This window comes from Parasteatoda tepidariorum, chromosome 1, assembly GCF_043381705.1.
Source record: "Parasteatoda tepidariorum isolate YZ-2023 chromosome 1, CAS_Ptep_4.0, whole genome shotgun sequence".
NCBI lineage: Eukaryota > Metazoa > Arthropoda > Arachnida > Araneae > Theridiidae > Parasteatoda > Parasteatoda tepidariorum.
Window position 1 is genome coordinate 31,633,698 of NC_092204.1, and position 17,990 is coordinate 31,651,687.

Here is a 17,990-nt window from a genome sequence, read left to right on the forward strand (position 1 = left end):
GTCATTTGACAGCCTTTCAGTAATTGCTCCAAGATGCCAAATCTATAATTGTGTTTTCAAAGAAATTCTAAATGCTTAGTGTTAATTTCTTAGAGCTTTGCAGAAAAAAATGTTTTTTGGAAAAAATTTAATTGAAACTTCTATTGGCAGTAGGCAAGGGGAACTGCCAAAATCAAAACTCCCCGATTAGAAATGCAGCATGGCGACCTCCACGTGGTATTTCTCGGGTAATGCTAACAGCCATGCATTTTAATTTATTGTATGTAAAACATCCTTATTTTGTTCTAAAATGTTATGTACTTTATCACAAATGTTAATTAATATAGAAATTGATTTCAATAATGCTGATCACCAAAAAATATTTCATTTGGCGATAAAACAAATTTTTGTGTTCTTGAAAATGAAAGACTTTTTGAGGGTTATTATCTCACAAGGAAAAGTTAGGGTTTAAAGTTTATATTTTTAAATAATAAAATTTTTTTCTAAAACTTTCAGAATTTCTAGCATTAACTAATTTATTATACACATTTAGTTGAATTTAGGTGAGTAACTGCAATATTTGATAATTTATTTTGCTAATATGTTTCTCATTTAGCTAATGTTTTGATTTTTTCACCATGTACAATCTAAATAGCTAATATACTTTTTTAAAAGCCAATAAGAACATTGGTAGAATTCTTCTACATAAGTACAATACTATGTCTTTGATGATAAAATACTATGTCTTTGATGATAATATATTATGTCTTTGTGCTAGAACATTGTGTTCATTGGCGAGCGAGCGCAGCGAGCCATGGTTAACGGCGTGAACCACATAGGATTGCGTAGCAATTCTCGGGGGTTGGCGAGTGTTAGCGAGCAGGGGGCGGAGCCTCATAGTATAATTTATTGCTTAATCCATGATTATTCTTGTTTTCATCAAAAAATATCAAATTCAGCAATTATTTTGGCAAATATTTATTTAAATTATTATATTTTAAGCACTCGCACATCATTGGAACTGAGGACATTTTCATCCATTAATGAATGCAGAAAAACTGATAAATTGATGTATAAATATAAATATGGAACGATTGCATTATATACTGGAATTGTCGACATTTACTAAACGTGAAATTTTCATCAATTGATGAATGCAAAAAAATTAATGTATAAACTTAAATATGGAACGATTACATCACATACTGGAATTGTCGATTTTTACTAAAAGCAAAATTTTCATCCATTAATAAATGCGAAAAAATTGATGTATAAACATTATATTTAATGCATATGTTCCTCATTGATATTTTCGAAGTAATTTTCAATTCTACAATAGTTACAAAACTTTAAAGTAAAGAAAAAATTGCAATTTAAATAATTTTCAAAAGTTGTTCATCGTCTATTGAAATGCTTTCGTAATTCAGAGGAAGCAGCAAAAAGTAAACATGACTATTATTTGCAATTTCTGTAACTCAAGTTGCTTTTCAAAGATGCTTAAAATCAATGATGCTGAAAATTTTAAAAAGTTTACTGCCCTTTAACTTGACAAATAAAGTGATAAATTGTTACAAATTTAAGCAGGCATGCATTAATGTGCAATCAATGTGGGCTTAAGCTCTTAGTAAACATTCAGATGCTGCAGCTTAAGAAATGAACAATTTTTTTTTATTCCACTAGAATGGCAGCTTCCTTTTCAACGGCATTTTTTGAGCTATTGCCATTCGGCGATTAAGAAAAAAAAAATGATGAGTTAAAGTTGAAAGCCGGAGATCTTTTGTGTGGTCGGAATCTGTGGCAAAGAGACAGCTCAGCTGAATGCTTCACCGGTCGCTGCGCATTGCACGCTGTGGGTTTCTGTCACGAAATTGCAGTTCCGTGTAATCACGCTGGTGTTCTTCTAAGACGAGATAGACGAAAAATAGAGGGTTGAGTTAGAAGAAAAAGGGGGTGTCTGTCAAAAGTAATTGGAGACACTTCCACAAGAGAGCACTCATTATCTTTTAGGTGTGGAAGGAGTTGGGAGATGAATTGTAAATTTCAGGTTTATTTGAAATGGAGTCTTACATATACTTAGGTAACACATGATACAGAAAAAAAATAAAAACTCATCACATAATGAATGTTACAATGTATTCTAAAATGTAAAAGCTAAAGAAAATTCTTCAACTAGGGATTGCAGCTCTGTCTTGAGTAATTAAGATGGTGTTTTTAAAATGAAAAATGGCAACCAGTTCTGACTTTCGCATATTAATGATTAATTTTCTCTTAGAATCGGAATGTCTGATGCACGACTCCTACGAGTCCTAAAAAAGTGATTTGTGATAATAAAAAGTAGACTAAACTTGATCGTTTAATACCCAATATGCAGTCTCGGAGCTCTAAATGACCGAATCTAAACTTTAAAAAAAAAAAAAACGTTCATTAGCAGGTGCAAATATACAAGCGAAAAAAAGGTTCAAATTAATTCTGAAACATTATTTGAGAATGAAATTTTTTCATTGTTTCATCAGTGAGTCTCAAAATTAATATGTTAGGCAGTTAAATTCACAATCTGCAGAGACTATGTATTTTTGCTGTATATGTTAAGTCTAACAGTTTTTGCCGTAGAGTTGAAATTGAATAAAATAAGTTGAATTATAATTTTTGCAAAAGAACTTTTATTAAGTCACGAAGGCTAACGACATTACCCGTGGCACGCTGCAACAGATACCGGTTCATAAGGTGGCCGACATTCACACAGCGAAGGACAACACACATAAAGGCATTGATGGCTTGAGCGGGATTCGAACCCACAACCATAGGCTTCGCAGTCAGGCACGCTGACTGTTCTGCCACCTAACCGGCTTTTTTCACAAACTAGAATGCTCAATTTCTATTCGCAAGACCTCTGTGACTGAGGTCAATACAAAATAAGTAAAAAAATAATTTTCTGTGTTTCCACGCTAATCGATAGCTAATAATTTTTTTTTCATATTTTGATAACTTTCTAAGACAAACAAGGAAAGATGAAACTAAATGTAAGAAAAATAGAAAATAAAATATATATTTCTAAAACAATATTTTCGTATGTTCACTAACAAGAGATAGTTTTATCAAACCTATAACACCGAAAAAGATATTTTTGTCAAACATGAGACAAGAAACGATTGGTGGATCCCTGAACTTCTATTACTCCTGAAAACTGTCCCCGCCCTCTATAACTTTTGCAAGTGATAGGGATCAAAAGTTTTAGTTTTAAGAGTAATAAAAATAAAATATTATCTAAAAAAATAAAATTAATGTCACTTACCAGACTTCAAAGTTAGTTGACCTTCAATTAATTGTGTTGTTAATGAGAGCTAAAAATTGAAATTAAATGTATCAGTATTCATATGAAACAAATAATTCGATAATACTTCATCAATATCAATAAAATACAATTAGAGTAAAAAATAAACGTGCATTTGACCCAATTAATAGTTACGCAATAATAAAATAAGACAACATAGTCTACCGTAAAATTCTGTCCGAAAGAAGGGCAAATTCTGTAAGAAAATTGTTTCCGTAGAGGATCAGAAGTAGGACAGAATTCCTCCCACTGTCTTTGAATGGGAGAAAATAATATTACTACTATGTTACTACTAAAATACTACTATATTACTACTAAAATGCTACTATATTACAACAAATATTTAAATAAACTTACAACCACAATAATACATTTTGAGATTCGCAATAATCTTATTCTATAGTAAGTTGTATTAGTCCTAATTAATTAGTAGTAATAATATTTCTTTTAACAATTTTATTTAAATACCAATTTTTTTTATAAATTCTTTGCTTAATACTAGGGAATATTTGTGCCGCTTGACCGAGCAGTATCACCCACCAAGCGCTTTGTTAAACGTGGATGTCCTTCTCTGTATTGTGCTATCTGTTTTCAACTTGACAAAGGTTTATAAGCCTTAATTGAGCACACAAACCTGCAAATGTATGTTGTACCAATAAACCAGCTTGACCACTAATAATTATACTTTTTATATTTTGATATCATCAGTTTTAACCATCCCATTTTGTTTAAAATTTAGACCCACGATTAAAAAATATAAGTGGGGAAAGATAAATATTTATGAGCTTTATTTCAAACTATATCTTCAGGAAATAGTTTTTTGCGATTGCTATTTAGTTACAAGTTACACCAGGGTTATATTTATTGACCTAAGGATGCAACACATACAACAACCGCTTCTGTACTAATTCTATGTAAAAATATTTCTTTTTACAAACAATGTTTTGGAAGATTTTACATATCAAAACTGTTGGCACACATGAAAGATTATGCTTGAAGCTTTTAGAAATGGTGTCATTTTTAACCATGCTAAGATCGCGTTTTAAGCTAATAACTTTTTTCTAGCTTGAAAACTAGTAATTTTGAAATCATTCTATTGGATTGCATTATTTATAATAGAATGCGTTTTTAATTATACTGATGATAATGAAAGAGGAAAGCATAAATGAAATTTTCTCACTACCAGGCATTTATATTTTCCGGATTAGTAGCTACCAGCCGCACAGCGAAGTTTGATTTCATATTAGCGATGCTACTGTCATGTATATAGTCCCATTTAACCTAGATTCTCAATTTTGTTCTTATATCTTTTTTTTAACCTTTTTTTATGCATAGTTATTCTTCTTAAAATTGTATAATTTAGATAGGTTTTATTGAATTGCTTACTTGCAATTAACTGCGATGAATAACCAAATGCCGAAAGGCAGACACCTTAAATACTTTTACATTAAAGTATTAAACATTACTTATATTTTTGGGAATCATAAATATTAAGTTTTTCATTTGCTTCAGTAAAAATGATTTTGTTGCTAATATTTTCACTATATGCTATATGCCTAGGGCGATTAAGAATTTTGGCGTTAGGTATAAGGAGGTGATTGGCGACTTATAGATCGACTAGAGGACTAGTGTAATCTGGTGAGAGGACTAGTGGAATCTGGTGAAACCACAATCATACCTGCCAACTTTTACGCATTTGGCGTAAAATTTTATTTCTGTATTTAAAGTGGTAGTAAAATGTATGTTTTCTATATATTCCTTGCATTTTTTAACTTAATTTAAAATCTTTTTGACCACCACTATTTTTATAAAAATGAAGCATATATATTAATATGCAATATTGTTGTAGTAGTCCGCATAAGGTTTTTAAAAATACAGCTATGTTTCAAAACAAAATTGTAATTTGAATTCTATATTACTACCACTGGGGAAATTTTTTTTCGAAAGGATTAAAAGTTGGCAGGTATGCACAATTAATAAACTACCACTTGAAAATATTTATTCGCTGCCCGGAGCAAGCTGGTATCACAGTGTATATAAATAAAACTTTTCTGTGTGTTCTATATTGCATTAATTTTTTCAAACCATTTTAGCAACGATAATAATATAAAAAAATATAAAGAGTTACTGGAATTATGTGTTTCTAATAATCTTGACCTCGCCGGTCACCGGTGACCCCCGTGGCATTCAACGTGTTAAAAAGAAAATTATGCTAGGACGGAAGGAAGAAAAATTGGTAACAGAACAATTTAATTTAGGGTTGCAATAAAATCAATAAGCTTTTTAATTCTTCTTAATGAAATTAAGCTGATTCTTAATTTTCAGCTATTCACCAATATTTGCTTCTTTAANATACAATATTCAAAGTCAAATTTCCAATTTAATTCTTCATAAACAGCTTTTAAGAATATAAACAAAACTATTCAAAATTTCTCCACACATTCTTTCCTCCAGTTCGATATTTTGAAAATGTATTCGATTTCAAGTAAATCGCACGTGATTTGTAATGTTGTCATTTCGCTTGACTTTTCCTTCCGTGATCGCTGAATGCAATCAAAATGTAATCATTCGCATTATATCCCCCCCTACAGGTGGTTATTTTCGGAGGTCATATCAATGAGGTAAGCGATGAGTGAGTAACTGTGCGCGACGGCAGAATGCGTGCGTGAAATGAAGTGAAGCGAGATAGAGTCAGCTTCCTCGATTACTGCCGCTGCTTCTACGAAGTCATTGACCACCGAGCATAGCTTGTTTGAAGAAGAAAAAAAACACTCTTTCTTTTAAAGAGCACTTTTTGTTTACCAATTCTTATCATCGATGAAAAGAGAAAGTCGTACTTGCGTTCGCAAGGCTGCCAACTTTCTACGCTTTTGGGGAATTTTTTTTTAATAGTGGTAGCTAAATTTTTTATGGTGGTAGCTAAATTTTTTTATAGTGGTAGCTAAATCGTGAGAATGATTCAAGAAGGTTTATACGAAACTCCACTATTTTCCAGCTCCTTAAATGCGGTGACGTTTTTAAAATGTTGGGTAAATTATCAAAAATTCTGAAAGCTTTACTTTTTAATTTTCAGGAATTCAATAAAATATTTTGCGAAAACCAAAGTCGTTGGCATCCCAGTGTTCGGAGGAGGATTTTTCTAACATGTGCTGTGGATTCAGTACAGTATTTTATTTTAACTATAGTACAGGCATTGGACAGCCAAGCCGTATTGGATTTGCGGGTATCGATATTTTGATTTGTTTTAAAGTAATACATGCAGCCTTCTGCGTTCATTAGAATTACGGCTTATAAGCACATAGCACAAATTTGAAACAAGAAAGCGCAAATTAAAGAAGGATATTGCAAAGATACATCCACGGTGGGATTCGAACTCGCTACCTCCAAACTACAAAGCGTTAGGTGAATTGGCAAGACCGCTCGGTCAGAAGGTTCCTATCAATATTTAATTTCATAGCGTTGCAATTTTTAATTCAGCTCAGAAAATCAGGTAGCTTTTCGATCAAGTATTGAGAATGATTTGCTCCCGTAGAGAATTTTTGAAAGAACTACTCCGCATTATTTGGGTTACATGGAGAAAAAAAGAAACATGACAATCTTCCACTGCTAGACACGAGGTAGCTTAAAGAATAGAGCACTCGCCTTCCAATGATTGTTCGAGTCACCGCGATGGCTGGTTGATACGAATTCCGCACCCGGCTCTCACAGATCACAGTGCTGATGTAAAATATCCTCTGTGGTAGACGGTTCATGGGTTAGAGTCCCCTTGCCCTCATGCAATTATTTCATTCCTAGTTTTAATCTTGAACAAATAAAACATTTCTGTCTATCAAGATATGTAAGTACTATATAGTTTCCCATTTTTACTGATGTAACGTCACGAACGGACTTTCCTGCTACCCATAAGTTACACCGAAGGCGGTTGTTTGCATGAGGGAAAACTATTTGTTCATTTTCTAAAAGATGGTACAATGTAGAATCAGTAAATTTATATTGATGGAATTATACGTGCTTTAAATTTAAGTGCTAATATGAGAAAATACCCATTTAATGTAAACACTAACGAGCTAGCACTCTTTTATGACACTCATTAAAAAATTAAAAATCTAGCCATAATGGGTTGAGACAATAAAACTCGCAGAAGAATACAGTCAGTGCCATGTTTAGCAACAAATTTTAAAGTGTGCCCCATTTAAATAATGCCACATTGATTTTACGTCATAACTGGGAGCAAAGAAAACCAAATATAGATATTGAAAAATTCTTCATGCAAATAAATATTTATAAGGAGTTGCCGAGTTCCTGTCTCACCAGAACAGGAAGAAAAAACAGATTAAGTAAAAATGCCGAAAAAAGTGTCCCGCGAAATAAAGCTACAACTGTTAATAGCCAATATATCTCCAAATTATATTGGTTTTATTTGCATCCAGTTACAGCACAAAATCAAGGCGGCTTCATTTCAATGTGACCCGCCGTAAAAAAAATATATAGTTCAGTGTGAAATAAATTGAGTTTATGAACGCTTACGAAAAATAAAATTAAAGATATAGGTAAAAAATATACACAAAAATGTAATTTGAGTGAGCGCGTGTCTCCAAAATCATTGAAACGGAACAGAGCTCTCACCTAGTATGTAATTAGAAACAATTGAGAAAGTATGTTGGGTGCAGGAAGACATAGGTTAGTTCTCGTTAAAAGACTGTTTCAAGCGTGAAGAACTGCATTAAAAGGACTGAAATACTATATTATTCGAAAATTCGCATTATTCTGCTACGTTAGATTCTAAAAATCCCTATTTTGAAGAGGAAATGTTTATGAACGTTTAAGAAAGTATAATTCGAAAACAGTAATAGTCATGGCATACTATCAAATTCTCAATAGTCAGGTAGTGACAATTAAATGGAAGAGTAGTCGCTAACTATTACCAATTTTTATTGTCAGCAATTCATTTGTTGGTGGAACTAAAGGACCTAACATCCTGATAGCTTCGATCATTTGCATCCAAACCTGTTACTATTTTTTTTAACTATAAACCAAATGTTATATCCAACTTAAAAAAATATTTCCTTGAAACAACCCTAATTGTTTTATTGAATTTACGCCAGTTTGGTTTCCGACATTTAATTCCCGATTCAACTGGGATAAAATTTAAGCCTGGCAATTTCTCTCGATAACTATAAATACGATCCACAATTTTTTGTGTAATTAGTTAACTTAATTGTCAAAATATTTTTTTCTCTCAAAAATCTGTCTATATCTGAAATATTTTAATACCAAATGAAAATACATAAAAATATTTTTTTTTTTACACATTCATAAAAAAAAAACTGTGAGAAATTGTAATTTTAGATTGTCACTCTGATGTTAGAATCCACCCTCTATCAAATTCTTTCCATAATAAATAACAGACACTCCACTTTTAAGAACTGTTAATCTTCCCTTATGAGATCAAAATAAAGTTTATTTATATATTTTTTTCCAGAAATTATGGGCAAATTAAAAAGGTTCTCACGGGTATAATAAAAATTTAATGATGGTAATGAAAATTAATGATCATTTAATACTTATATGACATTTATGAACTCAAGCAATTAATACTTTTATGACCACAAGTATACATTAGCCAGTAAAAAAAATTTTTTTTGCATGTTAACTGCGCCGTACTAGAACCCTAAACTTCAGTTTAGCATCTTAAAACAGGAAATTCTTACTAACATTAGTATGAACTGGTCATCAAATATTAACTGTTTGCATTTGAGGGTACCAATTCGGCAATATAAGTTACCTACCACTCTATAAGCTAAAATTTTACACTTAAATATTTAGTAACCGTAATATTCTTTCGACTGTAAATTTGTACGTACTAAATTTCTGGATTTTGACTTCTTTCACTCAGTTGTAAATATGCTAATTTTTTTAATTTCCCGATTTCGTAAATATTCGATGTTTTTCAAGTATATTTTTCGGATGCGCGCATGTATTATTACTCAGATACTCCATTTTTTTTGTATATTATTTATCTCATTGTACTTATTAACTATATTTTCGACATTACTCGCCCGTCGCTTTAGGCAAACAGTATCAGATGAAGAGGCAAGGCAGATACCTCATACTATACGCTCACATTAAAGCACTAATTTTTTGCCCTCTACAGCAGGGGTGTCAAACTCGCGGCCCGAGATGAACATTTTTGCGGCCCTGTCAATACATACGAAGCAAAGTAAAAATAAAATAGAAATGTGAATTAGAAAGGAAACTAGCATATAAAATTATAATATACTTTATTTATAAACTATACGGATAATTTTAAATTGTACGCTCAAAAATGTAAAATTCTAATTGGCTTGCGGCACCTTCATATTTCGGGGATACTGCATCATATCAAAATTACGCAGAAAAAATTTCAAATCTTAGAACAGAATTTGAAACAAGGTTTAAATATTCTAATTCTTTGGAAAACAAATTTTGTTTGTTTTCTTCGATTTTCTCAATAAATATAGACTCAGTACCCAGTAGTATGCAAATAGAAGTGATTGAGATTCAGTGCGATTCAAATTTGAAGACAAAATTCATTGAAGTGGGCGTGCCTGAATTTTATAAATATTTACCGGCAAGGTTTGAAAAAACTCGAAAATTCGCATGTGAAATTGTTTCCATGTTTGGAAGTACTTATTAGTGCGAGCAATTATTTTCTGTTATGAATGGAAATATATCTCCTGTCCGAAACCGTATTAATAACGCTCACGTTGGATCAATTTAGAAAGTAATCTCGGCCAATAAAATTTCTCCCGAAATAGGAAAGATAGTACCAGAGAAAAGATGTCAAGTATCAAGCAATAATTTAACTTTATATAATTTTATTACAATGTACTATTCAAAATAAAAATATTTGTTTCTATGAAAAATTTTTTATTTTACTATTTTTTTGCGGCCCACCTAAAGTTAAGCATTGTTTATTTGGCCCAAGTTAGCTTTTGAGTTTGACACCCCTGCTCTACAGGGATTCCACAAGGATCTAAAAATGTAAGGAGTGGAAAAAACTCATTCCCGTTTTTATTTATTTTATATATTAAATAAATAAATCATAATTAACACCATGATACGTTGTAAATTATTCAAATTTAAAGTGAAAAAATTCTTTGAGCTGTCACCTTCAATAGTAAACTGAAAGAAATATATTAGAAAGAATTGCTAATTTTAATCTCTTTTAATAAATTTTTGCTTTTATGGTGATCACCATTTTTTTTGGTGCCTATTTTGCCGTCTGTAGCATCTAGTTAACTTTTAATGATTATGTCCTTTTTTTGAATTGAAGAAAACACCTCGAGAAGAAAAAAAAAGGAAACCAGAATACATACATATATATATATATAAAAATATATATAGATTCATTTATTATACTAGGAGTAATATGNAAGAAGAAAAAAGGATACAAGAAAATTTTTCACTGTTAAAGACGTAGTGTGGTGTCTTAGAGGATAGAGCACTCGCCTCTCATTGAGGTGTTCGAATTCCAGCGATGGCTGGTCGATATGAATTCCGCACCCGGTTCGCACCGACCACAGTGCTGGCATTATATATTCGTTGTGATAGACGGATCACGGGTTAGAGTCCCCTTGTAGTCAGGCTAACCGTGAGAGGTTTTCAAGGTTTTCCTCTCCATGTAAGGTAAGTGCGGATTAGTTCCATCAAAAAGTCATCCACGAAAACGAATTTTTCCCAATACTTGATCCAGGAGTTTCTGATATTATATATTATGGATGGGGTTCAAAATTACATTACTACGGAATTGAACATTGGTAGTCGTAAACTTAAAATTGGTTTGGATATTCAACGACGTTTGGATATTCAAATAAAATAATATTAAGAAAGTATTTAAAAACTAAACGTAAGGAAGTTAGGGTAATGTTTGCTGTTGTTGGCTACGAACCCGAAGGAGTGAAATGTGTAGCACGCCCTAAATACCAGTGGCGAGTGTTTTTCCATTTTTCGACTTTCCTGAAAAATTTTCTTTTTTACACTTAAGTTTTCCATTTTTTGCCTTCAATAACTATCGAAAATAGACATTTGTAAATTAAATATCTGTATTTCAAATAACCGACATCATTCCTGAAATTGATGCTCATGAAATGTGCAATAATTTTGAGAAACATTTGTCATTCCTTTTTACATTTTTCTGAAATGTGGTCACCCAGAGTAGCCATTGTAACACTTTTTTCTTTTTTTCTAGCTGTGATAAAAGTGAATGGACAAAAAATTTGCTTAATTTTCGAAAAATTTATCGAATTTTGCAACTACGAATATCCACCAACTGTAAAAAAAAGAATAAATAATAATAAACACGTCTTACTGATGTCCCTTACGTTTTTCAGTGTCTTCTGGTGTCAGACTTTAACCCTTTAATGGGCCATTTGATTCTACTAAAGGTAAATTAAAGTATTTTTGGAATTGAAATCGATATAAAAATAGTCATTTAGAAGTCAGGAAAAAAAACTCTTTTAGTTTATTAAAAAAAATCTAAATTTGAATGCCATTTTTTTTTGGTGGTAAGTATATTTACCACGACCTATTAGGAACTTATTGACTTTTATTTTTTGTTATTTATAACATAAATTTTATAAATGCTACAAACTTATACTTTTATACGTTTTCCTAAACTACCAATTTCATTCAAACGCACTTCTAGAAAGCTGAAGTTATTAACGAATGGAAACCTAAATTAAAAGTGGTAAAAAAGTTCTCTATGGGCTTTAAAAATTGGTGGTAAGTATACTTTACCACGGCCCTCGAAAGGGTTAAACAAAACGAATAGAAAGCATTCTTTTCGTAATTAACTTTGATAATACGGTAATTTTCTGCCATGTCAATCAAAAGTGATGCGCCTTTCGTTTGTAGTTTTAATCCATACAAAAAATAGAATAATTTCATGTTTCTTCGCCTACTTAAAAAAATCTAGCTCTTAAAATTTTTTTTATTTTATTTAGTTGCTGAAAAAAATAATTAACTAAAGAGTTCTACATTTCCAAGATGAATTAATTAAAAGAAATATAAACCGATTCATTAAGAGCAATTAAATAAAAATAAATTAACAGCTGGATTAAAAGGTTTTTTAACCAGGTCTTGAAGACAGCGTGATCGCCATCCGCACCGAAGACGAAAAGAAACGCAGGTCAAAAGACGGCGGGTAAATTATATTACCTCAAACGACCTTATAGCCTTCAAAAGACCTTGTGTAATCATAGAAAAAAAGTAAAACAAATTGAAGCAACCCCCTCAAGGTAAAGTGGAAAACGATATGTATTTTTTGGAAGAAAGAAAAAAAGAAAACATCGAATTATTAAGTTATTTGAACAATTTTCTTGCTTTCGATACCTATTGGATTGGTAAGATATTCACTTTCTTGGAAACGGAAAATTACAGGAAACAAGTTACATTACACTTGGAATTTATTTACTTTTGTTCAGTAAAACAGAATCGAGTTAGCAGAAAGGAATGGAAATAAACAAAAAAAAAAATAAAGACTCGTTGTTAATATTTCTGTTCGAACAAACTATCTTACTTTCTGGCTACCTGGTCTGGCAAGTTCGTGACTTCAGCGCTGGAAAAGACGTCAATTTCGGATATTTTTTATGTGATTTCATAGCCAACAGAAAGTGCAATTTACCTGTTTCAGTGCAAGGTTTTGCCAAAGGAATTTTTCTTAGAATTGTTTCAATACATCATATTGTACTTTCTGAACTCTGTTAGAATTCTTTTTTTTTTCTCATAACTCACAAATTGTTTCAATTTTTATTTTAAAAAGGTATCTTTTAAGTATAGAACATTTAAGTATTTGAACGTAAAAAAAATTGTGCGTTTTTGATGGTGGAAAAGGTACGAAGTACGTATGGTGATAGTATTAGACATAGATGATGCATGTGGTGTGTGTATATATATATATATATATATATATATATATATACTTANTTAAAAAAATTCAATATATATATATATATATATATATATAAATGTATAATTACGTTTATTTGCCTTAGCCAAATGCAAATCTTAAAATTTCTTATAATTAATTTTTTCCCATTGAAAACTTTAAATCAAAATACAATATCTCTCTCTATATACATATAAATGTATAAATGAATGTCTGTTTGTCTATTCATCCGCGTGTGTCTGTGTGTGTGCCCTTTTCAGACTCCTAAACCATTTAACACCACTACTATAAATATATATATTTGAATCTTAAAACGTAGGATAGCACTTTAAAATTTTTTTCAAGTAAATAAAAAGGTGGTTAATAGAAGGAAACTGAAAGTGTCACGTGTTGAAAACTACATTTTTCGAGCTACGATTGTTATTGATACTTTTATTGTAATCATAAGATATAAAAGTATCAATATTAAATATAAATTGTACTACGACTTTAACATTTATTTTATATTCGTATGAATTTAATTTTCCAATGTACTTTTTTTTAAGAAACAAGCTTTGAAACTAGTTCTATGTTTCTAAAATAAACATTTATTAAACTGAGTTTTTTTTTCACAAAAAATTCAAAAAGTGAATTTTTAATTTAAAGTGAAGTAAAACTTACCGTTATTAGTATTGCTTGAATGATGTATCCTCGCATTGTACCTAAAAGATAAAATTAAAAGTTGAAACAAACAAAAGGCTAAATGAAGAACTGGTAAAAAATTTAAAACAAATTCCACAAATTATTTAATTCTTAACAATTATAAGAAACATTTAGATAATAAAAAATAAAATTTATAATAGATGTTAGATGAGCACAATTTTTATGTAAAACTTTGTATGAAAAAAAACATTTATTTAACTTTTAAACGGTTGATGTGTCATACATGTTCACCTTATTTACAAGTTATTGAATACTTCTTTTAATCCATTAAGCAAATAATTTTTTTATGATTTAATGTTATTTTCAAATGATGCAAAGGCAAAGGTGTCTAATTAGAATCTATAAGCCTTGATCAAAGTGTATGACAGTTCAGATTAGCGTTGATGGCATCTCAAAGGTGAAAAAAAAGTGTCTTTTTGGAATTTTTAACTAATATCAAAGTTTCTGACAGGTCATAATAACGTTGCTGACAGCTCAAAGCTGAAATAAAAGTGTCCAAATTAGAATCCATAATACATCCTCAAAGTTGCTGACAGCTCATATTAGCGTTTGAGTTAAGTGATCAAACAAGTAAACTATTTACTCACGTGTTTCCATTTATAATTTAATTCTTATGTTCTTCTAGATGTCCGGAACGATTTAAAATGATCTAACGGACAAAATGTCACATCGTGTGTTTCCATTTTTACTTCAATTCTTATATTCTTCTAGATGTCTGGAACGATTTAAAATTATCTAGTGGGCGAAGTGTTAATTCGTGTGTTTCCATTATTAATTTAATTCTTATGTTCTTTTAGAAAACCGGGCTGATTTAAAATGATCTAACGGACAAGCTGTCACCTCGTTTGTTTCCATCGCTAATTTAATTCTTATGTTCTCCTAGAAGACTGGGACGATTTAAAATGATCTAACGGGCAAAGTGTTTACTCGTGTGTTTCCATTTTACTTTAATTTTTAAGTTCTTCTAGAAGCCCGGACCGATTTAAAATGATCTAACGAGCAAAGTGTTTACTCGTGTGTTTCCATTTTTACTTTAATTCTTAAGTTCTTCTAGAAGCCTGGGCCGATTTAAAATGATCTAACGAGCAAAGTGTTTACGCGTGTGTTTCCATTTTTACTTTAATTAAGTTCTTCTAGATGTCCGGACCGATTTAAAATGATCTAACGAGCAAAGTGTTTACTCGTGTGTGTCCACTTTTACTTTAATTTTTAAGTTCTTCTAGAAGCCCGGGCCGATTTAAAATGATCTAACAGGCAAAGAGTCTACTCGCGTGTTTCCATTATTACTTTAATTCCTATGTCCTTCTAGAAATCCGGATATTGTTTTCAGGAGCCAACAATAGCGAAATAATAAGAGATTCAAATTTAAAAGGAAATTTTTTTGTTTTTTTAATTATTGGGGGTCTGCTTCGAAAAATTGTTGTGACGACTAGCGCCGTATAGATCCTGATTTTAACATTGTAATTCATGTTAAAGCCTAATTGATATTAATTCTTAATTGACAACTGGACTATATTCATCCTATGTACAAACGCTGCTTCAAACTCAAGCTATTGTGTCAGAAATGGAGTTTCAATATTTATCTTTAAGGGAAACCAATAAGTCGAATTAGATTGTTATTTCAGAAAATATTTTGATAAATTGACTCTAAATGTCAGTTGAGACAGTGGCCTTAATAGAATTTAAGGAATGCGCATTTTACAAATTTCTATAAACAAAAATATTGTTGGGAAAATTTTGCATAAAACGTGCTGAAGCGTGAGTTTGTTAAAGACAATGTTGAAACATTCACAGGTCTGGCAGGGCAAGATTTAGTACATATAGATTTTCCTTACAAAATAACCTATAGTGTGGATTATAATTGTTTCAAATGATGGTTTGTCACATTTTCGTTAGCTAAATTTTTCTGATACCCTTAGGAATACTGGATAGATGTTTAAAATACCTTATAGAAATTATAGATAAAATTGAATTATTTCCTGAAGTTTAATTTTTGACCTATGATAAACCAACTTTTTCATTTCCTCTGAAAATTATTTACTGTTGATTTATTATTTTAAGAGTTATATCATGGTCGAATTAATTTAATATACAATGCCTTTAATTACCGTGGCATGTTTTTTTTGTTTTCCACAAAATTAAAACAAAAATCTGCTTTTTTTAAAGTAATTTCCCAAGCATTTCAAACATTGAAAAACAATGCTGGATTAAAGTGAAGCTAGTCAGAATTCATTAGTTGGCTACCATCCACAAGACTTGGCGGTTCGGTTGTGAAAAGCGGGCAAAAGGCAATTGCATCTTGCCGAGAGACTGATTAGCAAATAACGTAACGTTACTGATTAGAAAATAACGTAAAATAATTAGTAGAACATTTTTTTTTTGTACGATGAAATTTAATAAAAGTCATATTTTTAAATTTTCATATCTCAAGAACTACTCGACTTAAATCAATCACAGTTTTGATTTTGTATTTTAAATTTGCAAGGTTTGAAACAATTTTAAAATTTTCTTTGTATTGTTAAAAAATATTTCAATCACTTTTATATTAAGTAATATATAATTATTCAAAATTAGTTTTTGCACAAAACTTATTTAAATTAAAAGAAAAAAACATTTCATAATTGCAAGTAAAAGTATTTCGATTCGTTTGAAGTTGTCTATAGGTATGGAAAAATCAATATTAAGGAGAAGAAGCTTTCAATCATTTCTCCCTCCTAGTCATATTTTGAGGGTCAAAAAGGTCAATCAGCTGAAGTGGAAAAAAAGATACGTTTATTCAAAAAGACGTCAACTTTTCCGGTTGTAGAGAAAAAAAATTTCAGCGGTTACTACATTATGTTTTAAGTTATAAATCTATGTTTTTTTATGTAAAAAAAAAATAATGTTTTACTCATCACGACAAATAAATAAACATATTTTACAGTAAACATTTTCGAAACATTTTTTTAAATTACAGTAAAAGGTCGAAATCTGTCAATCTTCACCGGTGAATGTCGATAATAGTTGCTTTGATGAATGTCCTAAATACTTGTTATGTCTGATTTGATATTAATGTATTTATTGATATTTTATTACTTATTTCAAGGTTTAATATTCGATTAAGATACATATTGAAAAACATCAGTGTTGTGAATATCAAGCAAATGTATTCCGGGGAGTGACCTTAATTTTACATAAAAACATCAGTGTAGGAAATACCAGGCAATGGCACTTAATATTAAAAAAAAGCCAATGCAGGGATTATCGGACAATGGCTCTTAACTTTTAAAAAACGCTAAAGTAAAGAATACCGGAAAAGTATATACGAGCTATGGTCCTTAAACTTAAAGCAACAGTGTAGGGAATACCAGGCAATGGCTCTTATCTTTAAAAAAACGTCAGTGTGGGGAATACCGGGCAAGCATATACCGAGAAGAGAATACCGGGCAAGTGTCAAAAATTTTTAAGCTTAAAAACTATTAGGTTAGAGAATACCGGTATTATACATACACCTGCTCGATATACCCGACATTAATGTATTTCCTAATCTATCCTAGTGCTAGTCGGACATTGAAATATCGAACAAATATTTAAACATTGATGAATAAATTGACATCAATCAAATCAGATTTAGCATAGATATTAGACATTTATCAAAGTGATTATGTGTTTTTTTGACATTCACCGGTGAAAGTCGACAATCACAAGTTTGATTTTTCACAGTGACATGTATAAGATTTATTAGTTAAGTTAGGCAGTTCTGCTTTTAAGTATTAGCAATATAAATTAAAACTTATAAAAAACTTCCTTCTTTAATTATTTTTTGACTATCACTGTGTAAAATCCTTTTTAACGACCGTACAAGTTGGCAGCTATGGAGATTGTAATTTTCTGCATCTGATGTAATTTTCAGCATCTTAAATTATTTTTATTAGACGTTAAGCAATATATTTGAAACATTAAGTTTGCATGTTAGCGCTTGAAAATCTGTATATTAGACGTAAAGTTATTCGGTAATTCTATTTCTTATTTTCAACAAAACCACATAAAATGTTTCATTAAAAAATACAC

The 17,990-nt window shown here is 30.7% G+C and overlaps 1 protein-coding gene across 1 annotated transcript in view; it reads right to left on the reverse strand.

The window, feature by feature from the left end:
• Positions 1-17,990, reverse strand: part of LOC107438305 (cuticlin-1) — an 84,941-nt gene that overhangs the window by 55,325 nt on the left and 11,626 nt on the right. The window contains exons 2-3 of the mRNA XM_043046615.2: positions 13,899-13,939; positions 3,272-3,320 (exon numbers count right to left, since the gene is read on the reverse strand). Coding sequence (XP_042902549.1) covers positions 3,272-3,320; positions 13,899-13,939 — 90 coding nt within the window. The remainder of the gene's footprint in view (positions 1-3,271; positions 3,321-13,898; positions 13,940-17,990) is intronic.